Genomic DNA, 15,819 nt, shown 5'->3' on the forward strand with positions numbered 1-15,819 from the left:
TTCTGCATTCAGCATGGGTAATTTATGTGGTGGTGGTTTTTGTGTGTGTGTGTGTGTGTGTAATTAGCAGTTACATCAGACTGCTCCCTGTATATTTAAAATCAGGAAAAAATAAAAAGACATGGTTTCTGCTTCATGTGGGAGAGACAGAAAAGAACATCAAAGCAACTTAAGGATCATTGAAAAGTGGAGAAGAAAAAAAAATGTGTCAAGTGAAATTCATCTCAAATAGGTAGTCTCTTGTAATAGCATATAGACTAAGCATAAGGAATCTTGGCTCCAAGTTTGTCTTACAAGGTATCTGACCTTGAGAAAAGTATTTGTTCACTTGCAAAAATGGGGATAGCAAGGTGATACGCTTGTCATTCTCACAGGGTTATCATAAAAACAAGTGACCAGACATGTAAGAGCTTGAGAATGGAAATGAAAGCCTGTGACCATTAAAACCTCAGCTGTATATAATTAGTGCTGCATTAAATCAGTGAGAGGAAAGGATTTGATAAACTAAAGCATGAAATTAAAAGATGCTTACTCCTTGGAAGGAAAGTTATGACCAACCTAGATAGCATATTAAAAAGCAGAGACATTACTTTGCCAACAAAGGTCTGTCTAGTCAAGGCTATGGTTTTTCCAGTGGTCATGTATGGATGTGAGTTGGACTGTGAAGAAAGCTGAGCGCTGAAGAATTGATGCTTTTGAACTGTGGTGTTGGAGAAGACTCTTGAGAGTCCCTTGGACTGCAAGGAGATCCAACCAGTCCATTCTAAAGGAGATCAGCCCTGGGATTTCTTTGGAAGGACTGATGCTGAAGCTGAAACTCCAGTACTTTGGCCACCTCATGCAAAGAGTTGACTCATTGGAAAGGACCCTGATGCTGGGAGGGATTGGGGGCAGGAGGAGAAGGGGACAACAGAGGATGAGATGGCTGGATGGCATCACTGACTCGATGGACGTGAGTCTGAGTGAACTCCGGGAGTTGGTGATGGACAGGGAGGCCTGGCGTGCTGCGATTCATGGGGTCACAAAGAGTCAGACACGCCCGAGCGACTGAACTGAACTGAAAGCATAGTATTGATATAAAGGATGTGGTAGTGGTTTCGTCGCTCAGTCATGTCCAACTCTTGCAACCCTGTGGACTGTAGCCCACCAGGCTTCTCTGTTCATGGGATTCTCCAGGCAGGAATACTGGAGTATGTTGCCATTTCCTTCTCCAGGGGTTCTTTCCCACCCAGGAATTGAACCCAGGTCTCCTGCATTATAGGTGGATTCTTTACTAACTAAACAATGAGGGAATCCCAAATGAGGTAGGCAGATTGAGAACTAAAGATAATGTGATTGTTTCCTTAGGTGTATTACTATACAGATTAGCAAAAGAACAAAACGTATCCTTCAGAAAATAAACGCTTCAAATATGGAAGACAGAGAGGAATTCCCTGGCAATCCAGTGGTTAGGACTAGGTAAATGGCTTGGGTGCAGTCCCTGGTTAGGGAACTGAGATCCCATGGTGTGGCCAAAAAGAAGAAAGACAAGTTTATATCAAAGTTGAACCAAAATTACTGGCATTTGCTGTTTGGAAATTGACACTGGCTTGACAATGTTGATTATGGAACACATCAAATTAGTATCCTTTTGAGATCAGTTTACTAGAGATTAAAGACAGGAAAAAAAATTTTTTTTTTTCCTTGAGTGCTAGAAGGATTTGCCCTAGAGGAGGAAATGGTAACCCATTCCAGTATTCTTGCCTAGGAAATCCCATGGACAGAGAAGCCTGGCAGGCTATAGTCCATGAGGTTGCAAAGAGTCAGACATGACTGAGCAACTAAGCACAGCAGAGAGTATAGTAACCTTGGGTTACTGCTCTAAGAATAGTTTTTAGGTTCTTGAAACCATATACGAAGAAGCCAGTAAGATTCACAGCATAGTTTTGGTTTCCAAAGCTGCATTCCTTATAACATAATGCTCAACAGACAAGGATGTAATGTTCCCTTTTAATTTTATCCCCCAAAGGAAATATAAAACTTTATGACAGTTAAGGGTAATGAAATGTCAGTTTTAAGTTTAGAATCCCAAAAAGGAAGGAAATGATCTTTTACCCTGAAGATTACTGATATCACTAATTTTGAACTCTATTGAAAGCACTACACTTTGTTTCTCAATAGTTTTTTAACACCTTAAAAATTTCCCTAGACTGTGTCTTCTGTTTGATTCAGTCAACTTAAACACAGATTTCGCTATGTATGGAAATCTATGCTCTGGACCTTTGACTTCTTTTAATTAGCACTACTGTTTGTAGTGAAAGGGAATTTTGTTCTTGTTAGGAAATAAATAGTCCCAGTTTGAGGTGGCTTGTTAGAGAACTTCAGTTAGCTGGAAATGCTATGTGTTAAAGCACTGACTGGTAATGTTAGATAAATTGATGTATTATATATATTTATATATAATATACATATATATAAATATATATATAAATTCACTGAAATTTTTCTTTGGGTTTTTTCTTTCACTGTCCTGTGTTTTAACCAAAGAAGCTTATTTGATATCAGTTCAGTCGCTCAGTTGTGTCTGACTCTTTGTAACCCCATGGACTGCTGCATGCCAGGCTTCCCTGTCTATCACCCACTCCTGGAGCTTGCTCACTCATGTCCATCAGCTTGGTGATGCCATCCAACCATCTCATCCTCTACTGTCCCCTTCTCCTCCTGCCTTTAATCTTTCTCAGCATCAGGGTCTTTTCTAAGGAGTCAGTTCTTTGCATCAGGTGGCCAAAGTATTGGGGCTTCAGCATCAGTCCTTCCAATGAATATTCAGGACTGATTTCCTTTAGGATTGACTGGTTTGATCTCCTTGCAGTAGAAGGGACTGTCAAGAGTCTTCTGCAGCACAATAGTTCAAAAGCATCAATTCTTCAGCACTCAGCTTTCTTTATGGTCCAACTCTCCAACTCTCACATCCATACATGACTACTGGAAAAACCAGAGCTTTGACAAGACGGACCTTTGTCTGCAAAGTAATGTGTCTGCTTTTTAAAACGCTCTCTAGGTTTGTCATAGCTTTTCTCCCAAGGAGCAAGTATCTTTTAATTTCATGGCTACAGTCAACATCTGCAGTGATTTTGGAGCCCAATAAAATACATATTAAATACATATATTTGATAAATAATACATATAAATGGGAACTTTGAAATACATTAGGCTTTGGTTAATTCTGTGTGAAAAATCTGATTATATAGGTCACTCAGAGAATGTTTCCTCTGTGAAGATTTATAAACTTAGATATGCTTTAAAAATTTTTCCAGTTTTGAACTCAGAATGAAGACCAACAGTGATAAATATTCTTGACATCTGTAGAAATTAATGATATTAATTTTCAGATTAATACTTAAGAATTCAGACCTATTCGGTTTGACATGCTGTAATAGCTAAACATATTTTCCTGGGTCTTGCTACATCAAATTATTTTGGGACCTGTTCTTGCCTGGAGAATCCCAGGGATGGGGGAGCCTGGTGGGCTGCTGTCTATGGGGTCGTACAGAGTTGGACATGACTAAAGCGACTTAGCAGCAGCAGCAACTAGATTCAAGTAGTAGACTATACCATTCAGCTGTAAGGTAGCCTTCTAGTCTGACACCTTTGCTGGGACCAGCTCTTGGGGAAAATTGGGATGGTAGCAGAGATCCCATGAGCTGTGGAGATGGCAGGGGAGGGCCATGCTGGCTGCATGGGTCTCAGTCAGTTGGACTGCTGTCTGTGGAGAATATACCAGGGTTGAAGAGGAAGTGACCTCAGCAGCTGGTAACGCTGCTGAGGCCTGCATGTGTGAGACACATGCTTATTTGAGTAGTTCATTATCAGTGCTGTCAGACTGGAAAATGGGATGAGCTGTGGATAACGCCCCTCAGATTTTAAGATTTATGGGATGGCATGGGAGGGGGTTAATGAGGACAAGCTGTTCCTCATCAAAATTGCTCTTAAGTGATTTGATCATCCCCTTGAAGGATTAAGTGAAAGCATTTGTGCAAAGTAAACATCAATGGGTGGGGCACAGACTCAGTGCCCAGTCAGCATCAGGTTTGTGCCTCCAGAAGTAGAGTGGGCAACTCTGGGCCAATGTGAGTACAGAAAGTGCAGCTCACAGATCTCCAGTCTCTGTGTACTCATGGGCCAATTCAGTTGTTTTCACTCTTGGCCCCAGCGGGTATGGAGAGTCCCATGTATTAATTACCAGTTAGGTTTTCTCCGGGTTTCAGTGACTTCTCCTGAGATGCCTTCAGGGGACAATGTGATGATGATCTCATGGTTTTTTTATACTGTCCTTTTAACTCACTAAAGGATCTCCAGCCTCTTTGTCTGAAAGAGGTAAATAAAACTGCTCTGTTAAAGTCCACAGCTTTTTTTCGTGTTTGTGTTTCTCTTTTTAAAGTTTCCTTCACTAATATGTTTTGCATGTATACAAAATAATACTGTAAAAAGTAAAACTAGACAAATGAATAATCTGCACCTAACCAGTGATTCTGCCCTGTTCTGAATGCTTCTGTCTCTTTTACCAGGCCCATATAAATTTGGTATATATAAAAAAATAATAAATAAATAAATAAATTTGGTATATGTGTTTTTCCTTTATTAAACTGAGGTTTTATATATATATATATATTAATCCACACATGTGTGTATTATTCTTTGTTCATACAACAGATTATAACAACCATCACTCCAGGTAAGTAGCCATAAAGATTAATGACTTAATTTTAATAATATGACATGGTATGGTATGGATATACCATTGATTATATGACCATTCTCCAATAGGTAGACACTTCGGTTTCCTTTTTTGCCTCTACTAACTATGCCATGTTGCTTTTGTCCATATATCCTCTGATGCTTTTATATGTTCTGTTGGGGTGGTCTCAAAAATAGAACTATTGGGTTAAAAAACCTGTATTATTTCATTTTAATAAATGCTGCATTTCCTAAAGAACTGTAGAAATTTACATTCCCATCAGCAACATGTGAGTTTGCAGGCATGTTTTCTCTCTTCCTTGTGACTTCAACTTTTTATCTAGATGGCCACAGGCTTTTTTACCTTCAGAGAGCTTTACTGGGTTGTGTTTCATTGCTGATCACTGTCAGTATTTCACCTGGGACACCTTCGTTCTGTAAAATTATCTTATTTCTCCAATATTTTGCTTTTATCTTCAAGCCTTTGTTCCATTTCTTCGGCTCCCTTCTCCTGCTGTGTGTTGGTTTTCCTGTGTCTGACTTCTGGATCTGTCATCTTCCTTTCTTTGCTCACTTTTATCCTGCCCTCTAAACTCCATGTCATATTTTCAGCCTCTTCTGTTGTGTTGTTCCCAATAGGACCTATATTTCTGTGATGCTTTTTAGATTTGATTAGCCACATTCCAGGTGCTCAAGACCCACACGTGACCAGCAGCAACTGTCCTGGCACCACAGTTCTAGAATCGGACTAAAGGCTTGGGGTTCTGTGGACTTGACTTGCTCCCTTATTCTCCACAGTGCTTCAATTCCTCAGGTATGTCTGGGGAAACCTAAGGCTCTGAAGAGATTTCCCAGAGGGACAGAAGGTACTCACTAGAGGATCCCACTACACAGTCTATTTGGCAGGTGTGTTCTTCACTCCAGTTAATAAACTGGCATCCTTTTAATTCCTTGTTAGTTGTCCAGCCCAATTCTGTTTTCAAAGACAGTGATTAGATGGGATATCTGAAAGCTTCGAAGTTAAGGGAGGCACTTGGGACCTTGCTGGCTCCACCATAGTGCTGACCCACACTCTCGAGTACTCAGTCGGCTCTGGTTAATGCCACACTCTGGTCTGTGCTAAACCCAGAATGAGAGGGGATTAAATCTAAGGAACGTCTCTGAGGAGACCAGACAAGAAGGACCAAAGATTCTGATATTGGTAGTCGGGCACAACAGAAAGAGATTCTTAAAGAGTACTCATTTCAGAAGGAATTGAGAATCCATTCCTTTCTTTAAACTGTGTGTGGGTTTCTGCTGTTGCGTTATGGCGCCACCTCTTGGATGTAAACTGAAAATCTAGCCTTATAAACTTTGTCTCTAGTCGCAGGCATTAAGAAAGACTGAAGTGGGGGCCCATGATGGGTTCTAACATTTTGATTCTACCTTATGGTTAAGGAACTACCTAACTGAATGTCCAGAATCTGTAAGAGGGGGATGCTGGCAGCCTGAAGCCCAGAAAAGTACTGCCTCCTAAAGTGAGTCTTTCAGTTCAGTTCAGTTCAGTTCAGTTCATTCGCTCAGTCATGTCCAACTCTTTGCGACCCATGGACCGCAGCACGCCAGGCCTCCTTGTCCATCACCAACTCCTGGAGTTTACCCAAACTCACGTCCATTGAGTCGGTGATGCCATCCAGCCATCTTATCCTCTGTCATCCCCATCTCCTCCTGCCTTCAATCTTTCCCAACATTAGGGTCTTTTCAAATGAGTCAGCTCTTCGCATCAGGTGGCCAAAATACTGGAGTTTCAGCTTTAATATCAGTCCTTCCAATGAACACCCAGGACCGATTTCCCTGAGGATGGACTGGCTGGATCTTCTTGCAGTCCAAGGGACTCTCAAGAGTCTTCCCAACACCACAGTTCAAAAGCATCAATTCCTCGGCGCTCAGCCCGCTTTATAGTCCAACTCTCACATCCATACATGACCACTGGAAAAACCATAGCCTTGCCTAGACAGACCTTTGTTGACAAAGTAATGTCTCTGCTTTTTAATATGCTGTCTAGGTTGGTCATCATTTTCCTTCCAACGAGTAAGCATCATTTAATTTCATGGCTGCAATCACGATCTGCAGTGATCTTGGAGCCCCCCAAAATAAAGTTAGCCACTGTTTCCCCATCTATTTCCCATGAAGTGATGGGACCAGATGCCATGATCTTTGTTTTCTGAATGTTGAGCTTTAAGCCAACTTTTTCACTCTCCTCTTTCACTTTCATCAAGAGGCTCTTTAGTGAGTCTTTAGCTGTTTGGAATTTTAAGCACTGTAAAGGTGAGGAGGAGCTCACGGCCATCGGGAGTTCAAGCTCCCTGTTTCTGCCTCCAATTTGGTCAGTGTAGTGTAGACAAAGCACCTAGCAGTGTCTGGCAAGCAACAGGCACCCAAGTTATTAATTTACTATTCTTAATTAAATCATTTTTGCAAGAGTAATTACACGTATTAAAGTGCAGATGATAGATTACATATGCACTGCTAGACCACCACCATGATATTATCACCAGAGTTGGAAAAGTATCTTTCAGACCTTGTTCATGGGCTGCCTGAAAGGCTGGACCCTCAGGACAACAGACAGGACAAGAAACACAGCAGTCACTTAAATTTAATGGGGGGAAGGCAGAGCTATAATCATATTATCTGACACGTTATAGGGGTTGGGGGTTTTGTATCCTTGTCCTAGGTCACTGGGCCTGTCTTAACGTTCTTGGAGGAAGAACAGGATCCAGCTGAAGAAAGCTACATTAACTACACTTTCACATCAGATCAAGGTGCCCAGGCCTTAGCTGTGATTGTTATTAATGGGGAACAGCCCTGTGCAGGTCAGGAGAGCACAGACTGCTAAAGGCAACCTTGTTCGCTGAGGAAGAAAGGGAAATCATGTCCCCAAACACAGCTCCTGAACCAGTTCCTACCTCTGGCAATCGCTTTTGATGACTGGATGTTCTTTTTTCAAAAGATACTGTGCGTTTCTCAAAAAAAAAGTGACTAGGCAAAAACGTTTATGTTAAAATATGGCTATTTAAATAGATGATTGTGGTGGATACCTGTTACTCCTATCCAGACTCCTATTTCTGTAACTTTTCCTAATTTGTATTCAAGTACTTCCCCTTCTCTGCTTTCTTCTCTGTTTCTGTTTAGGCTGAGCCCATCTCCAGCTCTAGGATGGACCTTGATTAGTGTAAAACAGTGAGAGTAACTCTCCTCATTAGTCACTGGTTTAGGTACCTTGCGTTACAACCTGGCATTCCCTGACAATAGGGGCTGGTTTAGAAACTGTGTGACCTGATCTGGGCTGAGATACAAGGAAAAAGGGCCTCTCATAAGAGCTTTGGTATTTCTTTTCCTACTGGAGGGGGTGATAGGTAGATAAGAAGCTCGAAACTGCTGCCTTTTTGCCTCCAAGAAGGAAGTGGGCCTGAGGGGAAAGCTGGCACTGCTGAAGTAAGTCAGGAAGGAAAGTAGGTGGGTCCTTTATGACATCACTGAACTGCTGATGAGTCAAACCAACCCCTAAGTAAACCCTGCCTCTGAGACTTTTCAGGTATATGAGCTAATAAATCCCTTAATTGCTTAAGCCCGATGAGTTAGGTTTCTATTACTTATCAGGGAAAGCACCCTAACAAACAAGGATTCATGTAAAGACCACAAGTAAAAATATGCCTGTAGTGCACACACCAAAATAGTGTTGAAAAAGAACAGAAAGGATTCTGAAGCCAAGACCACGTAAAGCAGAGCACATCTGGGGGCAGACGGCATGAGAGAAGGCAGCTGAGTGCAACCTGCGCTCTGTCCTTTACTCTGATTTCGGATGAGCCACCGCACTGACTGTCCTTGGTTCCTCTCAACAAAATAAGTTGTACTGGACGAGTGGCTCCCAGTTCTTTCACCATCCATCATTTTTATTATTGGTCCTTTTAGTGGATTTAGACAAAGCAGACAATTGCAAATCAACTCTTCCATCAGCAAATTTAGTACTTATCTAGATTACCTTAATTACTATAGTTTGTATTGAATATTTAAAAACAAGATATTTATTATTAGTTTTTGAAGCCTCAATATAGATATGACTTCTGACAGGACAGGCTTTCACAAGTATTGAAAATAGTTTCCAGATCTTCTGTCTTCTTTTGAAGATCTTAGGAGATTCATAAGGACAACAGATTTGATGACTTGAGTTACCATCCAAGAGGAAAATTAACGTGAAATTACAAATCTTTTTTTTTTTTTTTTGCTTGGTAGTGTTCTGTTCATGAGATCTGAGTTTCCTGACCAGGGATTGAGCCTGGGCCGTGGCAGTGAAAGTGCTGAGTCCTAACCACTGGACTGCCAGGGAACTCTCTAAATTGCAAGTCTTGATTGTTCTTACTTTTTAACAAAATGCTCAACAGAATTTTTAAAAGACAAAAAAATGTTGCATTTACATAAAAGTGAAAGTTGCTCAAAAGTGTTTGACTCTTTGTGACCCCATGGACTACACAGTCCATGGAATTCTCTAGACCGGAATATTGGAGTGGGTTGCTGCTGCTGCTACTACTGCTAAGTTGCTTCAGTTGTGTCCGACTCTGTGCGATCCCAGAGACAGCAGCCAACCAGGCTCCCCCATCCCTGGGATTCTTCAGGCAAGAACACTGGAGTGGGTTGCCATTTCCTTCTCTAATGCATGAAAGGGAAAAGTCAAAGTGAAGTTGCTCAGTCGTGTCTGACTCTTAGCGACCCCATGGACTGCAGCCTACCAGGCTCCTCCGTCCATGGGATTTTCCAGGCAAGAGTACTGGAGTGGGTACCTGTTCCCTTCTCCAGGGTATCTTCCCAACCCAGGGATTGAACCCAGGTCTCCTGCATTGCAGGCAGCTTCTTTACCAGCTGAGCCACCAGGGAAGCCCAAGAATACTGGAGTGGGTAGCCTATCCCTTCTCCAGTGGATCTTCCTGACCCAGGAATCAAACCAGGGTCTCCTGCATTGTAGGTGGATTCTTGACCAGCTAAGATACCAGGGAAGCCATTTACATAAGCATTTTAAAATATAAAGTGACACTATGAAGCAGTGTGACAGGTTTCCTCTGTCACTTTTAAACTGGATTAGAAGGCAGTCCCCAGAATTCCAGTAATTGCTATGGAAATATTACCATTTTAATTTACAACCAGGATAAACTGCATTCAGCTAGAAGCCAAAGGATCTAAGTTCCAGTTGCCAGCTTGCACCAAGTGATCCTGAATACTCTCAACTTCTGAAGTCAGAAGCCTCATCACAAAATGAAAGGGGCTAAATCAGGTCATCCTAAATATCCTTTCCAGTTCTGTACTCTGTAATTCTGTGAAAACAGAGTAACATGTCCCGAGCTGTTTGGGATCAGGAATTTGAGAACCTAAGTTCCATGTCCAGTACTTTTAATCTTCATACTTCTTTTTTGAGTCCTGTTCTTATTAAATATATTTACACATTCTATGCATTTAAGTGTATTTTAACAGTCTCTCCATCATTAGCAATAAAAAAAATTTTCTCAAGGACGTACTTTTCGTTTCTTGCTTTTATTTCTTTTCAACTTGCTTTTTCAATTTCTCCAAGATCTCTTCTGGAGGTGTGGAGGCCAAAAGCTTCACCACTTTTTCACGAGATTTACCACCCTGGACCAAAAGGAAAAACTGGTGTCAGGACAGCACACTAAACTTTCTAATGCTATTAGTGACAGCAGACTTCAGTTGCTGAGGATACGCCACCGTGTCCTTGTGGGGCTGTCACAGGTGGGCTAGTTTTCCTGGTAGCTTAGTGCTGCTTTTTCCTAGCCATTTCTGGTCTATCCAAAAACAGATTCCGATTCAGTACTTTTTTCCTTTCTTTTTTTTTACAATTCCCCAGAGGTTTTACCTTCATACATCAATTTCTGTAGTAAAAAATAGGCATTTTCAAAATGAGTATGGAATCTGGACATACAATATTCTGTTTTCAAGTAATACTTTTGTTTAAATTACCAAAACAAATATTGCAATTTAATATAAACTTTGATTAAAAATAATTCTAAATATAGGACTGCTATTTTCTATACTGTTACACATTTCTGAAAAATTCCAAACAAAAAGTGACCACGTATCCAAGAGCTATGATCTCACAACCGATTAAGACAACTATAAGGATTTGTTTAGAAACATCCTTTAAAGAAAGTAAATTCTGAGCAGGTATTTATCTAAATGGGTAGAAGCTGCACAGGTGGAAGCATGGGGAGGGCTTTTAGGCAGATGTCAGAGCGTGCGCACTGGCAAAAAGTCGGAAACGACCTGCTGTGGCAGATGTGGAGGGGCATGGCCTGATCATATGGATACTTAGGGGCAGCCTACTAATCAATGACTCAGTGCCCACTGGATCCTGGGTGGGAGCTACAGAATATAGCACTGGAAAACAAGCAGAGTTGTAAGAAATAAAGCTTGGGCGGGTCTTACTCCTGCAGATTCTATTTGAGTAAGTCTGGGGTAATCCCCAGGAACCTGTGTTTTAGAAATCATTGCTAGGTGATTTTTCCCACCACCTCTAGTGCAGACCCTTCTAGTGCAGAAATATTAATGACTTCATATGAGCCATCTCTTTAATGAGTGTCTCCCAGTAAGTGAGGACATGCTGGACCAGATGTGTTTGATGGACTCACTAATGGAGATTACAAACAAGAACCATTTTAGACATTTCTACTAAGGTGATGAGCTGAGGGAAGAGACAAGCAAGTTTAATCTGAAAGAGCAGGTACAGGCATGAACTCAGAAGGACTAAGGCATTTGGGAGGAAGGGGACTAGGAAGAATTATAGATTTTTGGTGATTAAATGTATATAAGAGTTAAAAACAACTGGTTTTTCAATTATTTTGAAAATAAAAAAATTGGTGTTTTAAAGTAATGACTGATGTAGTACTCAAAGGTGTTGACAGAGAGAGAGGCCTACCTTATCCAAAACCACATCACTCTTCCTGAGTTCTAAGACTTTGGAAAGATAGCGACACAGCTCCGCGTTAGCCTCTCCCTCTGTTGGAGGCGCTGCAATGGCTACACTCACAGCCTCGGCTGTCACGTCTGGAATGAGAACAGATCCTCATAAAGTTCCTTTTCTTCATGAAGTGGGGATATCTTGTAAAAGCGTTTGCATTTGTCTGGCATATAGTAGGGATTCAGTGAATAACTGCTGAATGAAGAATGATGAAGCTCATCACAGTTAAGGGAACATAAACATGCCACTACCATTATAGAAACCCAGAGAAGAAAATTGGTTTTTACCTGCTGACCAAGGTGGGCCCACAGAATCCTGGGCAATAATCTGGAATTAGGAGCTGGAAACTGCACCTGGTCTGATAGGAAGAGCCCCAGGCAGGGAGTCAGGGGAGCTGGGCTTTAGCCCAGCAGTCACTGAGAAGTGAGTGAATGAGTTAGCTCACGGACTGTACAGGCCTATTCAGAGCTTCCTCATTAGGGAAGTGGAAGCACTGCATTAGGTTCACCTCAGTGAAATGCCTCTCTGATGTTTTTAAAATGTATTTATTTAGTTAACGGCTACATAGCACTTACACCAAGTTTAAGGGCACACAAACATATTTTAAGGGCTTTACAAATAACAACTTTATTGCTATAGTTTATCATCTCCATTTTACAAATGAGGAAACTGGAATTGAGAAGTAATGTGTTCAAGGTCACATGGCTAGAAAGTGATGTTGTGATTCAAAAATAAATTTGAATTCATGCTTTGAAATCCAGGACAATGAACACTGCTTTCTGAAGTGCTTCAGGCTTCCTCATCAATACAGCCTTCATAAAGAGCAACCTGCCTGCAGTCCTCCATGTCATTTCTGAGAGGAGTATATATTCAAAGCAGTTTGCAAATGAGCTTGAGCTAGTCCGACATTTGGGGTTCCCCGGGCATTTCCACGCTCAATCATCTCGCCCGAGTAAACGTGGCCACAGTCCATGGGAATGAGACAGTAGAACAACCCTTCTCCTATCCTGTCACTGATTTTATGATGCAGTTTTTCACATTTTAGTATCTTTGAGATCCAGGTGTTATCTTACAACAGATGGGAAAGAAAACGTTTAGTTGATGTGGATTTTGTCTGTCTTACTGGTACATAAAGTACCGTGTGTACCTTACAGTTGATGGCCAATTGTATCTGATGAAACATGGTATTCCAGCAGTATGTAGAGACAGTGTCCACAGCAACTACTTAGAAAATGCTGGCTAAGGAGGGGATAGCCAACACACAGCTACGCTAACATGGCCATAAGCACAAACCAGGCCCAGCACCCCAATTCTGAGGTCTTGTTTTCAAAATATTTTAAAAGTTAGAATACAGAGCTTTAGTGGGTGACAAAGACCATCAAGAATACTCAGATCAATGCTTTTCAAACTTTTCCCAATCAGAATCCCCCACCTCCACTCAATTTCCCCTGAAATTCCAACATTTAAAGCAAATGTCAACAGTTCCTCAGGAGTCCTCTCTGCCTCCCTCACCTGTGCCCACCACAGAGAACCCTGAGGCAATTTTGGGGGTCCATGGAATAGCTTAAAAGCTTCTAACAGGCCAACTATCTCATCTGACAGATGAAAGAACTGGGCCCAGAAATATTTTGGACTGAAAATAAGCTCACACAGGTGCCGATCATCAGGTTCTCTCCCTCCTTGGACCAATGATCATTAAAAAACAACCGAAACATCTTTCTCTGAACATTTCTACTTTTGGAATAGGACAAACTAAGAATCATCTAGGCTACAAACATTTCTGTGTAAGTTCTTTCTAAACTACCTTTTTAAAAATTGAGGTATGATTGACATAGAACAGGTGTACAACATAATGACTCAATATTTGTATTTTGAACTGATCACCACAATATTGGCTAAAAAATATAAAAAAGGACAGTGTTTAGTGGTTTTTCATCTAACTTGGTATGCTTTAAATATGATATACGTATTCAGTTTTAAGCACTAGGTTATACCTTTAAATTAGAATTCAGAGTTTAAAAATGGAGGAGCCTCTAACTGCAGGCGTGAAAAATACACTTGACCATACAGGATAAATTTTCAGCAAACTAAGGCAAAAGAAGGATGGAGCAGGGGACAACTGAGTCCTTCATACAAGATCCCTACCCCAGGGTCCAAGTATACCTGTCACAGCATTTTGTTTGGAACCAGGTTTGGCATGGATGGCTATGCTGACACCGCCTTTAGGATCAACCGTCACAGGACCTAAGGGAGGGAGTGGTCTCTCTGGTTCCTTGCTCTGGTTTTTACCCTAAAACGACAAGAACAACCACACTACAGCTTCACAGTTTACAAAACACTTTCCCACGCATTTGATCCTTCCGGGATTCCTTTTCACCCGTAACCAAGGCAAATTAGGCTGATGAGTCACGTCCAGGGATTTCCGGTCATCTAGAATAGTCTTCCAACATCTTTCACGGCTCAAATCGATTCTTCCACAAAGGCTCCCGATCAACCCCTGTTTTGTTCCTGCCTTGGTAAACCTTAGAGCCGGTTCCTTTGCATTTCCCATTCCTCAGGGGCAGCGACTATTATTTATCTTTGTATTTCAAGCAGCACAAGTTAAACGTTTGTGAACAACCACGGCTGGAAGTGTTTATATGGGGGGAAGGGTGGAGAAAAAAGGAACAACACTGGTATTTAAAGGACTTATTGTTATTTAGCCGCGAAGTTGTGTCGGACTCTTTCCGACCCCATGGACCGTAGCCCGCCAGGCTCCTCTGTTAATAGGATTTCCCAGACTAGAATACTGGAGTGGGTTGCCACTTCCTCCTCCAGGGGATCTTCCCGAATCGCAGCTATGTCTCCTGCACTGGCAGGGGAACTCGTCGCCGCTGAGCCAACCTGGAAGCTGATGTGTCAGAAGCTGTACTAGGAACTTTCCACTCAACAAACATAAACTGCGCACCACGCGGGTGTGGAGGCAAAGGATGAGTAAAGATGAATAAAAGACACATGGCTCTTGTCCTCAAGGAGCCCGGACTGTGGACTGGTACACTATGCTAGGAGCGCCGACCACACACACCCACGGGGCATCACCGCGCAGCAAAGGAGGAGGCAGGCAGCTCGGCCTCGGGACGCCGGAGAAGCTCCCAGCAGGAAGCAAATTTAGAGCCGAGTCTTAGGAACCAACCGGAGTCGGCCCTGCAGAGACAGTGGGAGGGAAATAGGAAGCGGTGGGTTCCCAACGGAGGGGTGGGAAGACAGTCGAGGATGGGAAGGGGACTGAACGCTGGCGAGAGCCTCCCAGGGAAGAGTACAGGCCACACCGCGCTGCCGGGACACGAAGCGCGAGCCTGGGAGTGCGGGAGCGAGGCCGGAGGGGCGGCAGTCACGGTTCGGGGAGAGGCACGCGCGACGCCGGCCCAGGTGCTCGACCTCTCCGGGTGGCCGGCGGCGCAGCCGAGTTGGGTGGGAGAAGGAGGCCTGGGACTCGGGGACAACAAGAGGTTAGCGGAGCTTCTACCCACCCGCGTGTCCCGCTTCTCTCCCGCGCTCCTCAACCAGCATTCCTGCGGCCCACCCTCCCGCGGCCACGGGAATTGCCACTGGCCTTGTTCGTCGCACCACCTTTCTTAGGCATGTCGGCGCCCAAAGGGAGCCGGGTGACAGGCCGAGAACCAGACCCAGCTTCGAGCAGCCTCAACCCGTAGCCTAACAGCCGCATCCCGGGCAGGCGCCGGAAGAGCCCTTTGCGCGTGCGCACGCAGCAGCGCGGAGCGGCCCCGTTGGCCTGAGCCTCCGCTCGGGCACGAGAGCGACGCCTTCCGGCTGGCGGGAGCAAGACTCCTTCTTCCTGGAAAGACCTGAAGAACTGCTGCATAACACTTCATTAAGTTGTGCTCGACTCTTCCGAGAACCCACGGACTGTAGCCCGCCAGGCTCCACAGTCCACGCAGTTTTCTAGGCAAGAATAGAGTGGGTTACCATTTCATCTTCCAGGGGATCTTCCCCACCCAGGAATCGAACCCACGACTCTTGGGTCTCCTGTATTGGCAGGCCGATTATTTACCACTGTACCTCCCGGGAAGCCATGAAGAGATACTGCAAATGGTTAAAATAAT

The 15,819-nt window shown here is 43.1% G+C and overlaps 1 protein-coding gene across 1 annotated transcript; it reads right to left on the bottom strand.

The window, feature by feature from the left end:
* Positions 1 to 10,259: 10,259 nt before the first annotated feature.
* On the bottom strand, positions 10,260 to 15,445 carry C18H15orf40 (chromosome 18 C15orf40 homolog). The gene is made up of 4 exons (XM_069560401.1): positions 15,309 to 15,445; positions 13,880 to 14,006; positions 11,675 to 11,802; positions 10,260 to 10,374 (listed from the first exon to the last, which is right to left on the bottom strand). Exons 1-4 carry the CDS (start codon positions 15,420 to 15,422, stop codon positions 10,279 to 10,281), a joined length of 465 nt encoding a protein of 154 aa, XP_069416502.1. The 5' UTR covers positions 15,423 to 15,445; the 3' UTR covers positions 10,260 to 10,278.
* Positions 15,446 to 15,819: the final 374 nt, after the last annotated feature.

This window comes from Ovis canadensis, chromosome 18, assembly GCF_042477335.2.
Source record: "Ovis canadensis isolate MfBH-ARS-UI-01 breed Bighorn chromosome 18, ARS-UI_OviCan_v2, whole genome shotgun sequence".
Classification (NCBI taxonomy): domain Eukaryota; kingdom Metazoa; phylum Chordata; class Mammalia; order Artiodactyla; family Bovidae; genus Ovis; species Ovis canadensis.

Coding starts and splice junctions, on each gene's coding strand:
- C18H15orf40 (XM_069560401.1), bottom strand. CDS start 15,422: ATGCGGCTGTTAGGCTACGGGTTGAGGCTGCTCGAAGCTGGGTCTGGT. Junction 11,803..13,879: donor CAAACAAAATGCTGTGACAG/GTATACTTGGAC, acceptor TTCTCATTCCAG/ACGTGACAGCCGAGGCTGTG. Junction 10,375..11,674: donor GTGATGTGGTTTTGGATAAG/GTAGGCCTCTCT, acceptor CTTTTGGTCCAG/GGTGGTAAATCTCGTGAAAA.